Source organism: Ascaphus truei, chromosome 3, assembly GCF_040206685.1.
Source record: "Ascaphus truei isolate aAscTru1 chromosome 3, aAscTru1.hap1, whole genome shotgun sequence".
NCBI lineage: Eukaryota > Metazoa > Chordata > Amphibia > Anura > Ascaphidae > Ascaphus > Ascaphus truei.
In genome coordinates this window covers 275,328,118-275,348,556 of record NC_134485.1, presented here as the reverse complement: position 1 = coordinate 275,348,556, position 20,439 = coordinate 275,328,118, and the positions used below count along the sequence as shown (strand labels likewise).

The 20,439-nt window shown below is 40.9% G+C and overlaps 1 protein-coding gene across 2 annotated transcripts in view; it reads right to left on the bottom strand.

Moving 5' to 3' along the window:
- The window catches only part of ABCC4 (ATP binding cassette subfamily C member 4 (PEL blood group)), a 356,776-nt gene that overhangs the window by 112,847 nt on the left and 223,490 nt on the right, over positions 1–20,439 (bottom strand). For both annotated transcript variants that reach the window (XM_075590857.1, XM_075590858.1), the window contains exon 21: positions 9–159. In XM_075590857.1, coding sequence (XP_075446972.1) covers positions 9–159 — 151 coding nt within the window. The remainder of the gene's footprint in view (positions 1–8; positions 160–20,439) is intronic.

Here is a 20,439-nt window from a genome sequence, read left to right as displayed (position 1 = left end):
ATACTTACTTGTTGACTCCAGTCGCTTAATATCTCGCGATGTTTCTAGGAAGAACTTTCTCAGAAAAAAGAAAATAATTACAAGTGGAGTTAACGGAATTAAAATCCATGGAATGACTGCCACTGCAACAGCTACCACTCCAAAAATCTGGAGTAACACCTACAAAGAAAAAGAAAGAAAGGTTTTGAGCAATGGCACATTAACAAACTATTTTAATTATAAAAATAGCAACAAATAACACAGCGGTGAAGGAACACTCTGATATATGAAGAGTACTAATGATAGTGGTGCATAATTACATGGCTATGAAACTCTGAACTGTAAAAATAATAGCATACTTGTAGAGAAAAAGACATTCATTCAATGTAAAGCTGCAATAAAGCATCTTATTTTTTTTTTTAATACAAATACTTTATATACAAACTTGAACAGTGAATCTTCCAGAGTTGAATAACGCAAAATATTTATCTTTTCTTTTATTTGCTGGTTTTGTAACTTTTTGGTCAATCAATATTTATTTACAAAATGTTTTACCAGGAAGTAATACATTGAGTTACCTCTCATTTTCAAGTATGTCGTGGGCATATAGTTATGATGACAAAAAATACATGGTTACAAATACATAGTTACACAAGTGAACATTATATACAAGACATTGCATGCACTGTTAAAGATAATATATATTATAGGCGTATGTAACAGTTACAGACCAAATTAAAATGTGAGACAGCTTTAGTTTTGAAAGAACTTAAGACTGGTGGCAGCTGTGAGAGTCTGTGACGGTGAGGGGGAATCCAGGCTATCAATAAAGGTATTATGCCCGGTTGGTTACCACTGAGCCATATTTGGGGTTTTAGAGTGTCAGCTCTTCAACCTGTCTGTTGTACATGCCTTGCATATGATTGTATGACAAAGAATTTACGTGTGTTTTACCTTTCCAGGAGTGCTAACCAATGGAGATTGAGAAGCTATGAGTTTCAAGGTGGGGGGTTTGCGGTAAAAGTATTGTCAGATTGTGTCTAGGTAGCAGGTCCAGAGTTGCTGGCCATCCCAAAAATGTATCCGGGAATCAGGTCAGATTCTCAGGGACATACAGTATAGACACATCACCCCGGTCAAAATCCTCCCTTGAAAACAGTTACGCAACTCACCGGCAAGTTTCCCTGCTTCAGCACAGACCAGAAAGGTAAATGGGGGCATAGGGATATGTGTATCCTGGGTACAGTCAGGGGATCCTAAATTAGTGAGGGTCCCCCATTTTATGCCAAGATCGCCAGAATCACTATAGAGGTTCTGGGGGATACTCCAACCATATATAAAGGTTGCAAGGCTTTTTATGAAACCTAAGTCCAGTTTTCACTAAAGAAAGGAGAAACAGGTCTGAGAATGAACCCAAGCATTTTTTAGTTCTAATTAAGTTTGATTTTCTTAAGGGAATGAGCTGCAGCCCTGGGAATGAACCAACGCGTCTTTCATTCTACTTTGGGACTTAGAAGAAATATGGTGACAAATATTTTTGTTTCATAAATTTTTAATTGCCCAAAGGGCTATGAGGGTTTTAAAGTCTAAGCCAGGTTTGCAGTGTGTGAGGGATATGGCTTGTGCGAATAAAAGTAAAGGGTCCCATACTCTCCCTCATAACCAAAAGACGTAGGCCGCGCGTATATTACCTTTTCTCCTCTCCTAACCCTACTGGATATAGATCCAATGTGGTCTTTCTCCCTCCTAATAGAGGTAAATGAGAATTTTAATCCTAATAGAGGTATATTAGTATTTTATCTGGTTGTGTTAGGGTCTGCCTTGTCGTGGCTCGCAAGCTTACAACGCTTTGGCCAAAGGGTTAACCTATATGACCCTTTTTCAAGAGAATATATAAGTATTTTACTGTGTATGTGTGTCATGTTGGCTGTAGCATTGGTCTTCTCTGTCGTCTGTTTTATAGAAAAGGGGAGGCAGATATTGCCAACCAGGATTTCAAAAGAGGGTGTGTTTGGGGGCAATTTAACAGTGTAAATTGTAAGGTGTCTGCAATATAAAATAATACCCCTCCTCCTCTATTTGACTTAGCTTTCCTAAAAATGGAGTACCCCTGAATGGCGATATTTGCATCAGGGGTTTTAGTGGTTAGCCATGTTTGTGTGAGAATGATGTATTTGGGTTTATGCATAAGGCACCATGCCTTTAGTTCATCCAGTTTGGGCAGCAGGCTCCATATATTTATATGGGCGACAGATAGACCCTTTTGGAATTTGAAGGAGGTATTCTCGGTTGTATGGGACAGAGTTGAAAAGGGAGGGCCTATGTTAAGTTCAATATCACCTGCTAAAGAGAGGCACAGTATGAGTAGAAATTTGAGTAGTTGTTTGCAAGTTGTAAATTTGTGATGTTTGCCATTAGAGTAAATGGTGGTTGGTGTGCTGGTTTTCAGAGTTCTCCACCAACATTCAGTAGATAGTGCAAGGCTTTTGAGTAATCCAGGGTGTATAATGATACTGGGTGCGGGCCAAGAGGGAGGGGACTGTAATGGATAGAGAGTAACATTTCCACAAGGCTAAAAGATAGAACAAAGTTGAGAAACCTAGCAGATTCATTATCACAGAGGTAGGTAATGTTGCATGAAGCTGTTGTGGGCCAAGTGAGTGTGTGTAGACTAAACAGCAGAGTTATGCCTTTTCCTTGACAAAATGTTTTGCTGCATTGCAATGCTAGGGCTTATTCAGGGTTTGCAGAGAGAGTTGGTTGCGGTTGAGGGGGGGGGGGGCAGTTGTGTGCAGTCTGTTGGAAGAGACTGCAGTAAATAAGGTGTACATGAGGGGGGGTAGGTTAAAAGTGCAGGCTAACAAACATGGGATCACAGTGTGGTCAGATAAGTTCATTGTTTGTTGCCTTGTGTAGAAGAGTTTGCAGAAAGATGCAATCCCCAGTCAACCTATGGTCTAACTATAGATTCTCACTTAAAGATGATCACTTTAACGTGCATCATTTTAGATGCCAATGCTTTCCCCAAAACTGGTATTACATTTATAAATCTAAGCAGTCTCATGACCCTCCCCCCCAATACATCTGCCTGTTACAATTTGGACGATTAGCAGCACACAATTAACAAAACAACTTTTGCTATTCAAAACATACCAAATATCAATACTACATACAGGGTGGGGTATTTCTTTTAAAACAGTGGGTTGCAAATAAATCAGTGGGTTAAAACATATGGCTGCCGCACTGCCATAAGCCAATAGGATATTCCAATACCACGGGGACATGACGTCTCAGCTTCCTATTGCATGATCCTAGCACCCATCTGGCTTTGTTCATATAAATACTAATCCCAGGAAATGAGAGCCAGAGCTTCCAGAAGAAGAGAATAACATGGTCACACACTTTAGAGTACCTTAAAGTTTGTGACAAGAAAAATGATGGGAACTCTTATTGTAATATTTTGGTTAAAACACTGGCTGATTGAAGCTAGAGCGTCGCTCCTGAGTTGGAGAATGAGCAAGGATAAGGAGCCCCCAATAACGTGCATGCACTAGTCTGGTAGATGAACTAGGGCTAAGGACTACAGAATGGAAGTAGACGAATCTGTATGGATAGCCGTTACAGGCGTGGCAGAGACCGTAAAATATAGTCCAAGATAAGAATGTCGTAAGATACCAGTATAGCAAATTTATGGTTATAAAAACATCTTTAATGGGGTCCTATGGACTAATAATATAAAGGGGACCCAGGACAGATGAATCATATATATCAGCGCAAACCAAACAGTATTGGTATGTTTATCATAGAGTAAAAAGCCTCTGTACCAGACCTCGTTGGGGGAATTGGCAGACGAATACTCACAATACAAGAGAATACAAGTGAACGGTGGTCTCTGTGTGACGTTGTCTACACAGAGGGCTCTCAGTGTATGTAAGCAGTAGGTGAGCTGTCGCATATTGTGTACCTGTGAGGATATCCTGCTGGAACAATAGACTGACAGTAAAGCGGCAGATAGGCAGCAGGTGGAGAGGGGTGAAGTAACAAAGTCAGACGTGCTACTGGTGCAGATGGCAGGTACCGGGTATTGGGACCTATCTAGACTGATTGGTCTTAGGCTAATTAGCAATAGGTGCTGGTGGAGTAAGTGTCTGCATGCATTTGTAAAAATTGTTAAGAACCGGCTACAGTAGGCACCACTTAGCTGATACTGTTGCACTGCACGAGGTCCGTCTGTAAGAAACCAGGTAAAAGGTAAAGAGAAGGGGCAGAGCCAGCAATGGTGGTCATTTAGAAGGTGAGTATCAATTGCCCAGACACCGGCTAAGACTATTCACTCAGTGGATAATTGGCAAAAGGTGCTGGTTTTAGTTTAAAGTTATACAGGTACACACACACACAAAATTGTATTTCTTTAGCATTTATTGGGGTACAGAACAGAAAAGGGGACATTGTGACATTTGGTTACATGCATACATATCATAATGGGGATACAGCGAGATAAAAGGTAAAAATAAACTGAACTACTTTGTCAGCTGGAGGGGCCATATATATTTTTTCTAATTCAAATATTGCTGGGCTTTTTTGTCTCCAAAAGTCACAATACAACATCTTGTTGCCATGAGTATATGGTGCAAGGAAAGTAAGCGCAAACCTTAATATTATATTAATAAATAAACAAAAAACAAATAAATATCACCAAGAGGAGATGCAGCTGGTGTGAGAGATTTCTCAATCTCTCAAAGTAACATCTGGGGGAGGACACAAAGCGCAAAAACTTCCTCTCCAGGGTGGAAAAAATCACATGGAATCATAAACCGATGTAGGCAGCATATGTGGGGAAAGAAGAAAAAATATAGTGCAACAGTTTTTTTAGATACACATTAACATATTCTCCATATCTCCTTTTTAATGGTCTGTTTTTTTATAATATATGGTTTTTAATGTAATTGTTCATATGCACTGATCTTTTTTCTTGTCTCCATTTAGATTCTTCGTCTTTGTAATTTGGGATTTTGTATATCTTTCACGATTTTACAGGTTAAATTAGAACCTTTAAAACCAAAGACGAACATGAAACACAGACAGAGCTCAATGCACATCCAGCGAAACTTTATACACGGTACAGTGCCTAAATATACATGTATAGATATCTCCTACCTAATTTAAGCTCACCTCCTCCCACTTTTAAATGGTTAAAAGCTCACTCCATAGCATCTCCCACTCTCAGTGGAACTTGCTTGCTTGCAGTGTGATTGTGACAAATCTAATACAGAGTGCTTTTCCTGGTAATGTACAGGTTAATAAAAGCTTCAATCAGACTTAGAACTATGCAACTAATTTTGACAGATTTATTATAAATCATTCTTCCTGGCAATGCACAGGTTATTAAGAATTTATATTAGTGTAGGGACCCTTGAGATGTGGTCTGCCATGCAGTGGCTCAGGAGCTTACAACAATTTGGCCAAAATGTTAAACTAAAAGACCATTTTATTTAATAGATATCTATACATGTATATTTAGGCACTGTACCGTGTATAAAGTTTCGCTGGATGTGCATTGAGCTCTGTCTTTGTTTCATGTTCGTCTCTGGTTTTAAATGTATATTGCCATGCTCAGTAGCACTCCTCTGTGACACTTATACGCTTATATATATGTTGTGGTTATTTTGGGGGTTCAATATGAGCTTGTGGGTGTTCTATATGTTTTATAAATTAGAACCTGTAATTGAGTGGAGGAACCGGTCCGTGACGTCAGACGCCGCCCGAGTGCGGAAGTAGAGGATGTGATGTAGCCGACTTGAGCCTTACCAAGCTGCGTCTGAACCCAGAGTGGTTAAACTGCCCTAAATTGTTCTGGAGCATGTGAGTGTATTGGAGCTCCTTGCTCTAGTATTGTATATTAATTAAAACTGTGTTGCACTATATTTTTTCTTCTTTTTTCCCCACATATGCTGCCTACATCGGTTTATGATTCCATGTGATTTTTTCCACCCTGGAGAGGAAGTTTTTGCGCTTTGTGTCCTCCCCCAAATGCCATGAGTATATGTTAGATTAACTTAAGGATGTGATTCGAGATATCTCCTTGGGGTTTGTTGGTGAGGGCCCGCCATGGACTAGGGGCGATCCTAAGGTCAGGCTGACTAAATATACGGTGGTGTGACTAATCCCACAAAGACACCACTTTCGGACACTCCCACCTTGTGTGGCACATTGTACCCACACTTCTGCAGCTTCTAAAGCAAAGATGTCGTTATCTAAATCTTGTGTAGGCGTGAAGGATAGATATCATCTGTACATAACTTTATAACCATTTTCTTTTGTGATCGTGTTAATTGAGGTGCTGGCAGCTAGTTCGTCCCAGATCTCCTCCCATTCTTCCAACGCCCATTGTCTCAAAAAGTGGCTTTGGATCTGCACTACTGGGAATTAAATGTTGATACAACATGAAGATCAAGCCTGTGTTTAGGGGGTGGCTCTACACATAGACTCAAAAAGGGTGCAATTGAATGAGGATACTCATTGGTTTTGTTAACTAACAACATTACTCCATTGGTGTTATCTGAAGAGTTCCTCATCGGGAGCTCCATAGCTTTCCTTAAAGGTGTTTAACCCTGTTGTCGAGAATAAAATCTCCCAGCCTGATTATACCTGTTTTTTCCCCACCACTGGAAGTCACGCCTGGAGCATCCTGCTTTGATTACTTAACTTCTTTTATATATAATATATATATAATATATATATATATATATATATATACATATATTTTTTTTATTATTATTATAGGTAGGCTTGAAGCAGGGAACTCCATAGCAGAACCCCATACATTTTTGCTCCGGGGACCGCCTGCTTCCAGAGATACTTACCTCCGTAGAGGTGTCGGTATCAAAGCAGGCAGAGAAACTGTGTTCCTTAATCTAATGGAGTCTTACATTTCCTGCATCACACGAGCCAATAGGAAGCCGTGATGTCACCCGGTGTGGCTTCTTATTGGCCCGCGTCACCTGCACCTTTTCCCTCAGCAGAAACCGACACCCCCTATGGAGGCAAATATCTCTGGAAACAGGGTGTCTCCAGACCTGAAATGAATTGGCTTTAGCTCCAGAGACCCCCTGCTTCAATCTTGTAATTAAATAAAATATATATATATATATTATTTTTTTTTAATGTTAACCTGTATTGCAGCTTTAAAGTGTTAGCTTGAAATCCGACACTATCTATGATAAACAAGGCACAAACACTGAAGGGAAATAAAGAAAAAGTAAAACTTGATTAACCTTATTTATGTAAATCTGTGTGAACCGGCTCTCCATCCAGTCAAAATGTAACTGTTACTCTAATATTATGTGATATGATTTGACCTGGCCTAATGTTTTGTTCACTGTAATAAAAATATAGTCAAATCACGAACAGTTTCTAAAATCGGAGCAAAAGGCCATGTCGCTATAACTTGTGCTATAAAGGCATCAAGGGTGACGCTGTATGTCAATAGGACACTGAAGGGGTTAAAGATGCTGGAATAAAATATCCCCTAGAATGAGTTATATTTGTTGTGACTCATTCTCAGCAAGTAAACACTGGGCCATGAATTGACAACACCTTCCCTGCCCAGAGGCCTCAACATGTTAAAACCGTACTGAACTCCAAAGTATCACATGTTTATCTATAAACAATTCTTAAAACTAATACCTGAATGATTATCAAAATCCATCAGACTTCTAATTTGTGACATGACAAAATAGGCCGATAAAAAAGTGGACAGGTTCTACACACACACACACACACACACACACACACACACACACACACACACACACACACACACACACACACACACACACACACACACGAGTACTGTAGATCAGTAACACTGAAGGCAGCAAAAGCCCTCTTAAAATGATGGCCTTACTGTGTCTCTGAGTGTCCCGATTAGCCTCTTGTTAACTTTTAATGGCACAACTGTCGCTCGCATGCTGAGAATGACAAATTAGTACTGTGACTACAAGCAGAGCAGGCATCAAAGATTTCTAACTGATTAACTGCCATAGCGCTACTGTCCTTTGTGATCTGTTTGGGCAAGTCTTCAAGCAGAGGCACCAGAATCAGAGACAGCTGTTGACCTAACCATTTTTCATGTAGATTAGTTCACAGCAACAAAGCCCAAATGTGAGACTCTGCATGTAAACTTAACTCACAATGTCATGTCATGTCCATGCTTTTCTTTTGTATCACAGAGGTGCATTAAAAAAAAAAAAAAAAACAACAACATTTATGAGAAGTTCTGAATTTTTTTAAATACAATTCTCTTCTATTATGCAAAACCACATTATCATCAGAAAAGCATGATGCAGTTACAAGTATGGCCTCTGTTAGACCATTGACCTTGTTTCAGAAAAGCCATAGCACTCAACCACAAACTATTTAAAAAAAATAAAATACTAATAATTCATTAAAGGCAGGTTTTAAAAAGACAAAACAAAATGCCCTCTACAAAAAAAAGAAAAGACTAACCACTATGTTTTGTCAAAGTGGAATTCATGTAACAGATCACTGAGAAAAACAAATGACAAAGTCATTGTTAAGACGAAATTCATTCTACACACTTTCCCTGACATCGCCACACAATAAAATGCAAGGGTCAGTGGTACTGAAACAAGGCAAGGCAACTCTAGCCTTTTGCTCCTATGAAAGTGAATGACCTCGGCTATTATTTCTATCTTAGGCACTTTTTGTTCTCAATGTCCAGATGCATGAGCTATTCTTTCAAAGAAAGGACTATGGACACCTCCTTCACAGTTTCCTTTTCTTTAGCGTTTTCACTTCATAAAGCTGCAGTCAATGGGTTTTGTGTGTGGTGAGGGGGGAATGGCACATTCAGTGGTGGTCTGAGCCACAGTCTACATTGGTGGCTCAAGTAGTCTCAGGATTAGGCTTTTGTTTGTGATGAAAGAATTTGAAAAGTCAGTTATTTAAAATTAGTCAGGCTGTTGATTTTAAGATAAAGGTTTTTTTAGATTGGCTTTCTTTAATAAATCACTACGTGTTTCTAAGGGCAGCTGCAGGACAGTTCACATATTCTCCGTGAACCTCATCTCAAATCCTAGTCTTTTGCCCCCAAATCAAAATGCGTTTTTTTTTTAAGAACTTGAGCAAATGAATACAGCTTGGTTTCATTAATGAAAGAAATAGATCTAAAGAGCTAGGATAGAACGAAGAATTACACGTACAATTATTCACGCCATTATAAAATTAGTACAGCAGCATGTATATTCAATTGAATTAAATCAAGCATCCTACATACAAACATAAAACCACCCTGCATAGAGCTTCAATTAGACCCCACTTCTATAGGAAATCAAAACATATAATCTACAGCAGGGGTAGTCAACTCCAGTCCTCAAGAGCTACCAACAGGTCAGATTTTCAGGATATCCCTGCTTCAGCACAGGTGGCTCAATCAATGCACAGGCTCAACCTGTGCTGAAGCAGGGATATCATGAATACCTGACCTGTTGGCTACCCCTAATCAACAGTGATGCCATAGCAAGATAGCAATGAGAAAAATACTTAATATTTACTTAGGAATTTTGCCCCTGTTTGGTCATACAAGAGTTTGTTACAAAATAATAGCTGTTAACATTTTGGAGACAACTGTATACAATGTGGTGAGCACCCACCATGACCATATGAAATATAAAGAAGCCTTTTCTCGTCAGAGGCTGCTGACGCTTACAGAAATCTTGAAGAATTTCAAGATCTCCTGACTTAGGTTATGTGCGTTTTCGATGTATTTGCGCGGCTGATCAAACCATTCCATGCTGATGTACACCTGGAGTGTTTATGTTTTGAATGTGCTCATCGACACAGTTCAATTGTGGGTACATGCCACGGCAGGACTTGAAGTGATGATAATAGCTCAAAATGGTGGAGCTTTTTCTGACCAAAATGGTGGCACCTGTGCTTATCACACAATGTTTGCAGCACTGGTATCCCTGTTTATTGTGCAGTCTACTACTTATAGAGTTTGTTTTCCGCTCCCAATTAAAAATTACTAATTGTAAAAGTACCATTTTACACCTACATTGGTTGCCATTCTTGGGGACTATGCAAATCTGATGCACAAATTGATCAATTATAAAAAATGTCCCTGTGCCCCTTTCAATGTGCTGTTTAAATTAGTTTTTAAATTAGTTAAATTAGTTTGCTTATGTTGAGGGTCCCAGGCCTTAGGGAGCTTGTTAAAGTATTAAAAGATATAGAATAAAGGAATGGAAAATGTCTACCATAGAAAACCAAGTTAAAGATATTAATTTGCACAGCTAATGTGAAGTAATTGTCTGGAAAGGATTCTGCGTCTTTTGATTTTTCTTATCCCAAAATGCCTGTACCACTTCCAAGTGGTTTCATTTAGAACAAAAAGGATTAACTCTACGACAGAACTCTAAGAGAGAAAAAAAACTCTTGCCCGACATAGATGACAAGCATGATAATGACGCCCAGTATGTGCTCTTCATATAATCTTAACTGCGGTTAATGTCATTCAGATGTAGTTTTTCCTTTCTTACCTAGATGTTACATTCTCCCTTATACCCAACAACTCCAAACAACTGAGCTGGGGCAGTAGGCAGGTTTTGTATATTTGTTTAGAGTTACAAACTTTGCCAATACAGTCAAGACTCCAAGAACTAAAAGTGATCCTAAGTGGACTTCAGCCAAAAGAGCACTTCTTAAATGCAAATCCGCTCAAGAAAAGCGTTCGTACAAAGAATTGGATGAACCAGTTACTGCATTGTTTATCAAGTTTCACTTGATTCCTCCTGACAACCATTTAAACAATGAATGTTGGGAAATATCCCTCAAAGAATCAGCAACAATGGTGGGGATCAGAGCCTTTATATTTACTTAATACTCTTTAAAAGGGAGAAACTATTTCTTCCTGAAGGGATTAGAGGTCGTCTTATAAAAGACACCTGCAAACAAAACAAGTGTCAAAAGATCTTTATCATAATTGATATTGGTGTTGTTGAAATACAAATCTGCAGTGATACAGGGATACATCGTGTAAAATAACAATATGGAGGAATGGAGCAATGTTAGCACTGTTGCTATTTGGTTAACATATCAGTAGATACATATAATAAGGAGCAAAGATGTGTCATTTTAGCAGAAGGAATACAACACCGTTCAACGGAATATAGATCCTTTTATGTGGCAGGAGATTAGCATATTTGTTATGTGCCTTCCAATACACACGCGATATACTTAAAATGACATGATCCATGTACCCACTTTGCTGATGTGTCTATTCATTTTTTAAACCCGAATGTAATGAAGAAGTTGTGTGATTTAGCAATGTCTGGTGGACATATAAATAGTTTGTTTTCATATGGAGGTTACAATATACAACACTGTCCACAAATTCACACAATGATTTCAAAGTAATACCCAAGATGCAGTAATGAGCGAGGAGTTCTAAAATCGCTGTTATGAGATCATTCACAGTAGTCATAATTGCAGTAGCAATGAGAGGAATGAACCTCAGTGTGTGGCGCTACTAGCCCAGAAGACACGTGTGCATCACGCGGAGGCATCCACATTAACCGTTGATGGACCGGAGTCCTGAGTATAAAGCAGAAAGCTGTAGCAAATGAAGCCCATAGGCAATCACATAAGTATAGGGAAAAGCTGGTCATGGCGATCATGAGGTCCCCCGACGGGAACCAGCAGACCCCCGCAATGCCAGACCAAATCCCCTAGTGACGGACAATAACGCAGCATACAGTTCAGTGATTGGGGTACTCACAAAATCAACCGCTGGTGGATCGAAGACATCCGGTAGCAGCAGCGTGCATCCACAGGTAAGTGCAGGATAAGGAAAACTGAGAGCACAGCAAAAAACGTGGAACTGGAGGCCAATAGAAAAAATAACAAAAACTTTATTGAAACATGCCTAGTTTAAAAAGAGAAACCTCTCTTTTTAAACTAGGCATGTTTCAATAAAGTTTTTGTTATTTTTTCTATTGGCCTCCAGTTCCACGTTTTTTGCTGTGCTCTCAGTTTTCCTTTTTCCGTAGTCATAATGGCAGCCTGTTATCAGTTTTACTGCAAGGTAACTAATAGAGACTTCTATGTAATCTGTAAAATTAAGTCACAGGATATACTGGTCTGTATTTGGAATTTTCATGCAAAGTCACCTCCCTTCTCCAAGAGTTTACAATCCAATGTTTTTGTGCATTGGTAAAGATAAAGTGACTTGCCCAAGGACACAGATAGTTGCCACTGTTTCAAACAAGAATGCTCTTCTTTAAATGTAGGTGATTGTACCAGGAAGAGAATGTGCTGGTTCTGTCTGGTGAAAACAAAACAATTACCTGAATTTATAGTGAAAGCTGACAGTTGTCTTTACAACTTTAATGCTGAAAGTGCCAGAACAGCCCTGTGGAGCAATTCATTCTGACCCTTTCAATACGAAGGGCTTTAAAGTACATTGTACATGTCTTGCGGATTTGAGATCTCTTACTGGATCAAGACTGGTTTTTGCTACAAGTCTCCTCTTCAGAGATAAAAGCATAATTGAATAAAAGTAGTGTGTATGTTCCTAGAAATGCACCCACGTGAAATGAGTTGCATTTGTGGGTAGGCCAATGGGCTCTAAAGCTGAACGCACAAATCAGGAGCCAGTGCTTTGTTTGACCAAGGAAAGGTCAAATTATCCCGCTCAAGCATACAAATAGATTGTAAGTTCTTATGGGCAGTGACTCAGGGTGAACCGATAAACTTTGTTCAGAGCATGTTAGTAAGATTATTGACATTCTCCCGCAGCAATTTAGTAATTGCATCTTTACTCCTGCTAAAGCCAGTTATTGGGAAAAAAAAATGCAATTTGACAAATCAAAGATTAATAAATCAAACAAGTGTGTTGCTATCTACATCCCAAAATAATTACCTGCTTTAAAATAACATTCTTTATTATGTTCATTTTGTTTGTGTAATGTTCATTTTTCTATTTTGCCCAGAAAATAGGAGGCCTAGTAAACACAAGTTATGTAGTTATCAACACAAACATCTGCTCTGGTTTTTATGGTCGGGTAACAGCTGTAAATAAATAAACAGGATAAAAGTGGCATTTATTTTACTTTCAACAAATGAAAAGGCAGACGAATGCCACCGTCATTTTTGATAGACAGCACGTCGGATCCCAGCCCAAATCCTACGAAGTAAGAGCGTGAGAAGTCAATGTCATCAATACGCTGATATGTGATTTACGGGCTTTATTAAATTGCAACTGTAATAAATAAACATCCTCCGCACCTACTTAGTTCTTCAACCATAACACCTTTCAAACCTATCACTCCTTGGAAGGTATAATTAGCAGTGAATTTACTGCACGCACATATATATGGTTTGACCCAACCTACTGAACACCAACAGTAACCCTTTCCCCTTCGCAGTGATGCACGTTGTGTGCAACGCACTGCCTACCCCACAGGCAAAAAGGAAGGAGTTAAAAACTGTGGCGAATAAGGATTGGCTTTACAAGCTTACAGTCTACATGTATTTACATTATAATTGTTATAAATCTAGTTGTACAGGTTAATGATACATATGTTGTATGCATAATAGTTGGAACTAGAACTACAGCAAATAGCATTATATTGTAATACCTTTGATCTTTTACAATCGTCTTGGCATATACATCTTTTGTGCCTTTGGAGATTTATTATCTTGAGTTACTGTTTTTCTTTCATTCATATTAAGACAGCATTATTTTTACCTTAATATTGCTAATCTTTTCTTTCTTTACAAACAACCACTCCTGGTTTTGTTCAGAAGGTGCAGTGAACACAGCCTCCGTAAAGCCAACACACATTTATAATTTGCCTAATCTTTGTTATCGTTCCGTGAGTTGATTGTTTCTACATGACCCTGACATTTCACAATATAGCACTTTGCTTGCCAGACTGCTGGGAGGCAATTCAGCAGCAACTTCAGGAGAGAGAAAGTATGTAACTATTACATATCTTTAAACAAGGCCCAATATCGAGTTGTGTGTGATTGCTCCAACACTGCAATTATAACTCCCATTAAGTTCTCATTTACACATTTGGCGTAGCCACGCCAATCAGAAGGAACAGACTTTGGCAGCAATATGTTAAACATATAAATAATAGCTATTAAATTATTTATTTCCCTAAACCCTTATTTTAAAGAATATTGTAATATTGTAATGCACTAGGATATTTTTCAAGAGGAAAGACTGAAAAATGAAGCATTGAAATATGCAAAAATAAAAAGGTGTGCATTATATTATATAGATTTGTAGGATTAGATCTCCATAGGGAATACTTGTTGTATCATCTATACATTATACTATTCTTTAGAGCTCCCTCCAAGTACATTTGAAGTATTGAGCTCTTTTAAGATATAGCATTTGGATACCTGGTGTTTCACCAACAGTATGATGCAACTCTGATGTGGCCAATGCAAGTTTGCCATATTGAAAAATGAACACAGAGAAGGTATTTATTTTTAAATGATAAACATCTGATATCCTAAAAGATGTCACATTTATAGAGCACATGTTGAATGTGTTTAATATTAGGGGTGTAGTAACCCTGCATTTCTTGATCTATACCCTTTGCATATGCTGTTTTAGCAATTTCTCCACGCATGATTTACCAGCGGATAACTAGTATTTACTTTGTTCACCTTTCTGGATAGAATTGGGTTATTGTTGCCCTATACCTACTGCGAGTTATGTATATAGATATTGATTGCGTGTTGTAACTTGTTTAATTTTTTTTATACACTAATCTATTTCTGACATAAGCAACAATCATTTCGTGTTTTCATGTACAGTATTTTGTTTTGAGTGCTGATGTTGGTACTGTACTATTTTTTCTAATAAATATCTATAGGGCTTTGTGGGTCCTCTTCGCTCCGTGCACCTTCACGTAGTAACATTGCTTCTGCAGTATAATCATCTAGTGCGGTCTGACCTTCTGTACTTTAAATGTTTACTTATTTCACACGACGTAAATAATTTTTAGTTGTGTTTAAATTTGGTTGTCCAAGTTTATATCTCTGCCTTTTGGCTATTCACAAAGAGTTGCATCACCAGATTCTTGAGTCCATGTTTAAAGAAAAAACCTTCCAGGAGAAGCAAATTCAAAAGTCACGTCCCCGGTGGTGCATTTGCCATTAGGCCCAGCAGGTCAGGGCTTAGGGCGGCAACATTTTGGGGGCGGCATACGTTGGCGCTTGCTGCTCCCTCGTGCGGCTCACAAGCGCTGATCGCGCATTGGCAACGCAACGTCAAGTGACGCTGAAGGAGGGCATTGTATGTATAAATCCACCATTGCATGTCCCCCATCAACCTGACACTTAAAAAGGAGCACGTCATAGAGATTCTTATATCTCTTAATAGATAGGACCATCTAATCAGTCTAGGACATTTCGACATGGCCATGCAGGCACCGCAGTACAGTTCGCTGCCGAGGATAATGTCATCTATCCCTTACCCTAAAAACTTTAACCCATTAACCTAAAACCATAACCTTACCCTAAAAACACTAACCTGAACTCCTTACCCTAAAAACCGCAATCAGTTAACCCCTTACCCTAACCCCTAATCGTAACCCCAATCACCTCAGGGCCGAATCCACCAGCAGCTAGGCTGCAGCCAACTGTCCCTCTGCGGCTAAACCGGATATGACAGAGCATTTTCCTTTAAGCTTATTTTGCAACGAGAGCGGGGATTCAAAAATCCTTAATTAAGTTCTCCTAAAATGTGCAACTGCTAGCCTACGCTTCTCATCTATATATATATATAAAACTGAAATTTTGTCTATGGGTTTGTGCGTTTTCTGATTGGTTGGCGGCCGGCCACACCTCTCGCTGGCGGGATCTCCCATTGGCTGAGGGGCGGAGTTTGCGGGCCAGGGTAACGTCACAAAACAGGGGCTCACAGGCAATCTTTGATCCTCCTCACTCGGCGCTTCTCCTCCTCACTACTCGGAGTGAGTCCGCTCTCCCCATCTGCCTCCCCCACCACCCCCACGAGTCCGCTCTCCGCCTCCTCCTCCACCCCACCCCGAGTTCGCTCAACCCCCACGTGCCCGCTCTCAGGACTGCTGGCTGCGAGCGCGCTTTAGCAGGGCTGGGTCTCCTTCTTGCTAGACCAGTGATTCTACACTGGGGTCCCGCGGAACCCTGGGGCTCCGTGGAGCAGTCCCAGGGGTTCCGCCTGGCCGCCACAGCAATTTCCTGTCTCTCTCCCCGGCTCTCCCTCCCCCCGGCTGTGCCCGGCTCTTCCTCTCCCCGGCTCTCCCTCCGGCCGTGCCCGACTCTCCCTCCCCCCGGCTCTCCCTCCGGCCGTGCCCGACTCTCCCTCCCCCGGCTGTGCAAGGCTCTTCCTCTCCCCTGCTCCCCCTCAAAGCCCGCACACAGCCGCGCTCTAGCGCGTGTGTGCCGCTGCCTCCTGCCTGCCCGCCAGCAATCTGCATGCCTCTGCTGCAGCCTGAGGTGGGGGAAAGAGGGAGATGGGAGATGCAGTGGCGATATATAGGAGATGGGCGGGGGGTGTGATATGAGGGAGATGCAGGGGGGTGATATGAGGGAGATGCAGGGGGGTGATATGAGGGAGATGCAGGGGGGGGGTGATATATGGGATACAATCCTATATGCTCACAGCCATAGCCTCTCCGACCTTGAACATATACTTCAGTCTGACTTTTTGAGACTCGAAAATTAGATTTCCCAAAACAAACTTTTGTAAACACTGACAAGACTGTAACAATGGTATTTGGGACCAAGACTAAATTTTTAAAGCTTTCAGTGACTGAGCTCCAGATCAGAAACAACGCCAACACCTTGATAAAGGGCGCACGGCCGAAACGCGTAGGTGGGCGTTTTCTGTGTTATCAAGGGGTTATGTTTGATCCCCTTATTTAATAAATGGAATTCTTTTTGCCACCATGAGCCCCCTCCATTCTTTTTAGGCAGTGCACTGCCTTTGTTCACCCATCTTCTACTTGCTTGCCTGGTGTATTGCACGCTTTTCAGGATACCTGATGGGACGACTACTCTGAAAGGAAATCTGGAAATCAAAAGTGAGTTTTTCTTGCATATCACTACCTTATATCAATATGGATGGGATCATTTATGTACTGTTTATTGTGCTTGTCAGCACTAGGTACTAGTCCCTTAGCCCTATTGGGGTGTTTTATTGCTGCTCACTATTATATTGGAGTGTCCCTAACAGAAGAATTTATTATCTAGTATTGGGACTTGAATTTTTTGTTGCACCGGTTACCCACATCTCCAACGCTAACACCACCCTAACTCCTGTTACTAGTTTTAAATACCTGGGCATATGGTTTGACTCCCATTTAACATTTGGGATGCACATTGATACCCTGGCATCCAAAACCTATGCCAAACTAGGTGAACTTTACAGGAACAAATCCTCCCTAAGTCTGATGGTCAGAAAGCGTATCACACAGCAGATGCTAATGCCAATTATCAACTATGGAGACATAGTATATGGCTCGGCACCCCAAACCCACCTTCGCAAACTTGACACCCTCTACAATTCAATATGCCGTTTTGTTCTCCAATGCAACTACAACACACATCACTGCGAAATGCTCAAAGAACTAGATTGGTCATCACTTGAGTCTAGGCGCAAAGTTCATCTTTCCGGTCTTGCCTTTAAATACTTTCTGGGTAAGCTACAGTGGTGGCCGCCCTGAGTCTAAAGCGGCCGCCACCGCGGGGATTTTTAAACCGCGTGCAGATTTTTTTTCCCGGCGCCTGCGGCGCTTCCATTGTTCAGCGCCATTAGCGCTGAACGGAGATACGGCTGGGGCGCGGCCGCCAGTTGTGGCTGGCGCGCGGCCAAGTGCGGCTGCTGAAGAAAAAAGCCCCGAACAATTGCGGGCAAGCTTTAGAATAAGCTTAGCCGCAACAGTACCCGTCTATCTGAACAAGCTCCTCCCCCCTACCACATGCAGCACTTATCATCTGAGATCAGACTCCAAATAACTGTTCATGGTCCCACGTTTCAACAAAGTATCCGGCTGCTCCTCCTCCTCTTACCGTGCACCTCTAAACTGGAAAAACCTACCAGAGACTCTCACAGCTGCCACCAGTTTAAGTTCTTTCAAAACTAAGGCTGTCTCACATTTTAATCTGGTCTATAACTGTTACATACGCCTATAATATATATTATCTTTAACTGTGCATGCAATGTCTTGTATATAATGTATACCCTGTTCACTAATGTAACCATGTATTATTTGTCATCTTAACTCTATGTCCAGGACATACTTCAAAACGAGAGGTAACCTCAATGTATTACTTCCTGGTACAACATTTTATAATAAATAAATACTGTCAAAAATGTCCCAGCATTAAGGCAACATATTGCGTTATTGGATGCAATGACATCTGCTACATCTGTATCTCTGGAAGGACAAATACATTGGAGATTGTGCAAAAAAAAGGGCTACTTAGGTGGTGCATGGCCAACAGCATAAGACTGATCAGGGAACACTAAAGAACCTTAATATGTACAGTTTAGAGGAGAGAGGGGTGGGGGCATGACAGAAACTTTCAAGTACAGTAGTTAAAGGGTTTCTACTTTTCCTAATGTTTATTTGTATATATGTGTCTGTAGCACTTATTCCCATCATATCACATATTATTGTGTAATGTGTATTCCTACTCTGAAGCACTACCTACATGGATGGCACTTTACAAATATATATAAACAACAAAGTACAGGAGGGAAAGGGAAAGAAGTGCTAGAAGGTCCTGTTCTGAAGCTGGAGGATGACAGGCTAAGGGACTGTGTGAGGAAGTAATTCTTCACGGAAAGGGTGGTTGATTTGTGGAATAACCTCCCAATAGAGGTGGTAGAGGCTAAAACAGTAAGGGAACGAAAAAACAATATGTTTGGGATAGACATACAGCAATTCTAAATACAATGGAAAGCCAAGTATCAAGTAGGATCTTGGGTTTTACAGCAGATAAGAAAATAGGCCAAGTGTTACTTATCGGGAGGCCAGGTATTTACACCTTTATACCAGGATCATATCACTGAGCAAAACCAAGAAGTAAAACAAATTGCGATTTATTCCTTAGAAACAGACATGCACGCAATGGATTACAATATAGAGGAGAAAACACACTTACTGGGGGTCTGGGCTACAAAACTAAACTTTCGTAGTCGAGATCGTCCATAAAAGTCTTTAGGTTGACCGGGACTTTTTTTTCTTTTCTTTTTTTGACATGTTTTGTTAATCCTTAACCATTTCTTTGTATATTGGTTAATCATGCTTGATGAAGCCACTGTACAAATGAATGGGTGAAGGGTGGGGGTAGTTGACTGGGAAGGGTGGTTAGGCCTCGTGGGTGGGTATCGGGGCAAGGTGGGTTAACCCCTTAAAAACTTTCGTGCTTATTAATCAATAAGGTAATTAAGGGGTTAGGGACATTAGAATGTATTTGCTATGTATTTTTGTGGCAACGGAGGACAGGATGCTGCTTATCCTGATGAGGACATACATCATATTGCTGTGGTAAGTAGAACTGTATTTATTTATGCATTTAATAATGGGCAAATATTCTATTATCCATATCTGGTTAATAGTTATTTTGCACATTACTGTACTGTATGTGTTTGGTGGTGAGGGGAGGGGGGTTGTTTAATTTAAATGTAGGACATGTTTAATTTTTTTTACATACAGGGTTGGTAACTTAGGTCTGCAAGGACCTATGGAGAACACCTGAGGACCCCCGGACACCCATGGGTACAATTTGCGAACCCATAGGGGACACCTGTTGGGAAGACGCAGGGACCACCCGAGGGCCCCCAGACTTCCGTGGGAACCACCCAAGGGCCTCAGACACCTGTGGGGGTGACACGGGGACCCCCAGACACCCGCGGACCCCATTGTGGCCCGCGGGGACAACCTGGAGGCCCACAGCACCTAGCGGGGACCACCCGGAGACCCCAAGACCCTGTGGGCACCCCCCACTGGTGCACTGTGGGGCCTGCGGACACCCGTCAGGGCCACCGAGGACTACCATAGGCCTGGGGTATTAAGCCTGTATGTAAAATAATAAATCATGTTTTTATTGGGGGACACATGGGGTGGATGGGTTATGAATTAATGTTTATTAAATATGGTAATGTTTATTATGGGGCCTAGGAAGTGGTAGTGGGGCTGTTCTGTGTAGTGTTTTTATTGTGGGTTGTCAGGGTGGGTGAAGGGGGTATTGTCCCCAAGGATGGGGATGTAGGCCTCCCTGGTTGGTAGTGGGGGAGGGTGGTTAGGCCTCCCGGGTGGGTAGTGGGTGAGGGTGGGTTAACCCCTTAATTACTCTAGCAGTTACTAACCACTAAGGTGATTAAGGGGTAAGGGGACATTAGATTGTCTTGTGTATTTTTTGCAGCAA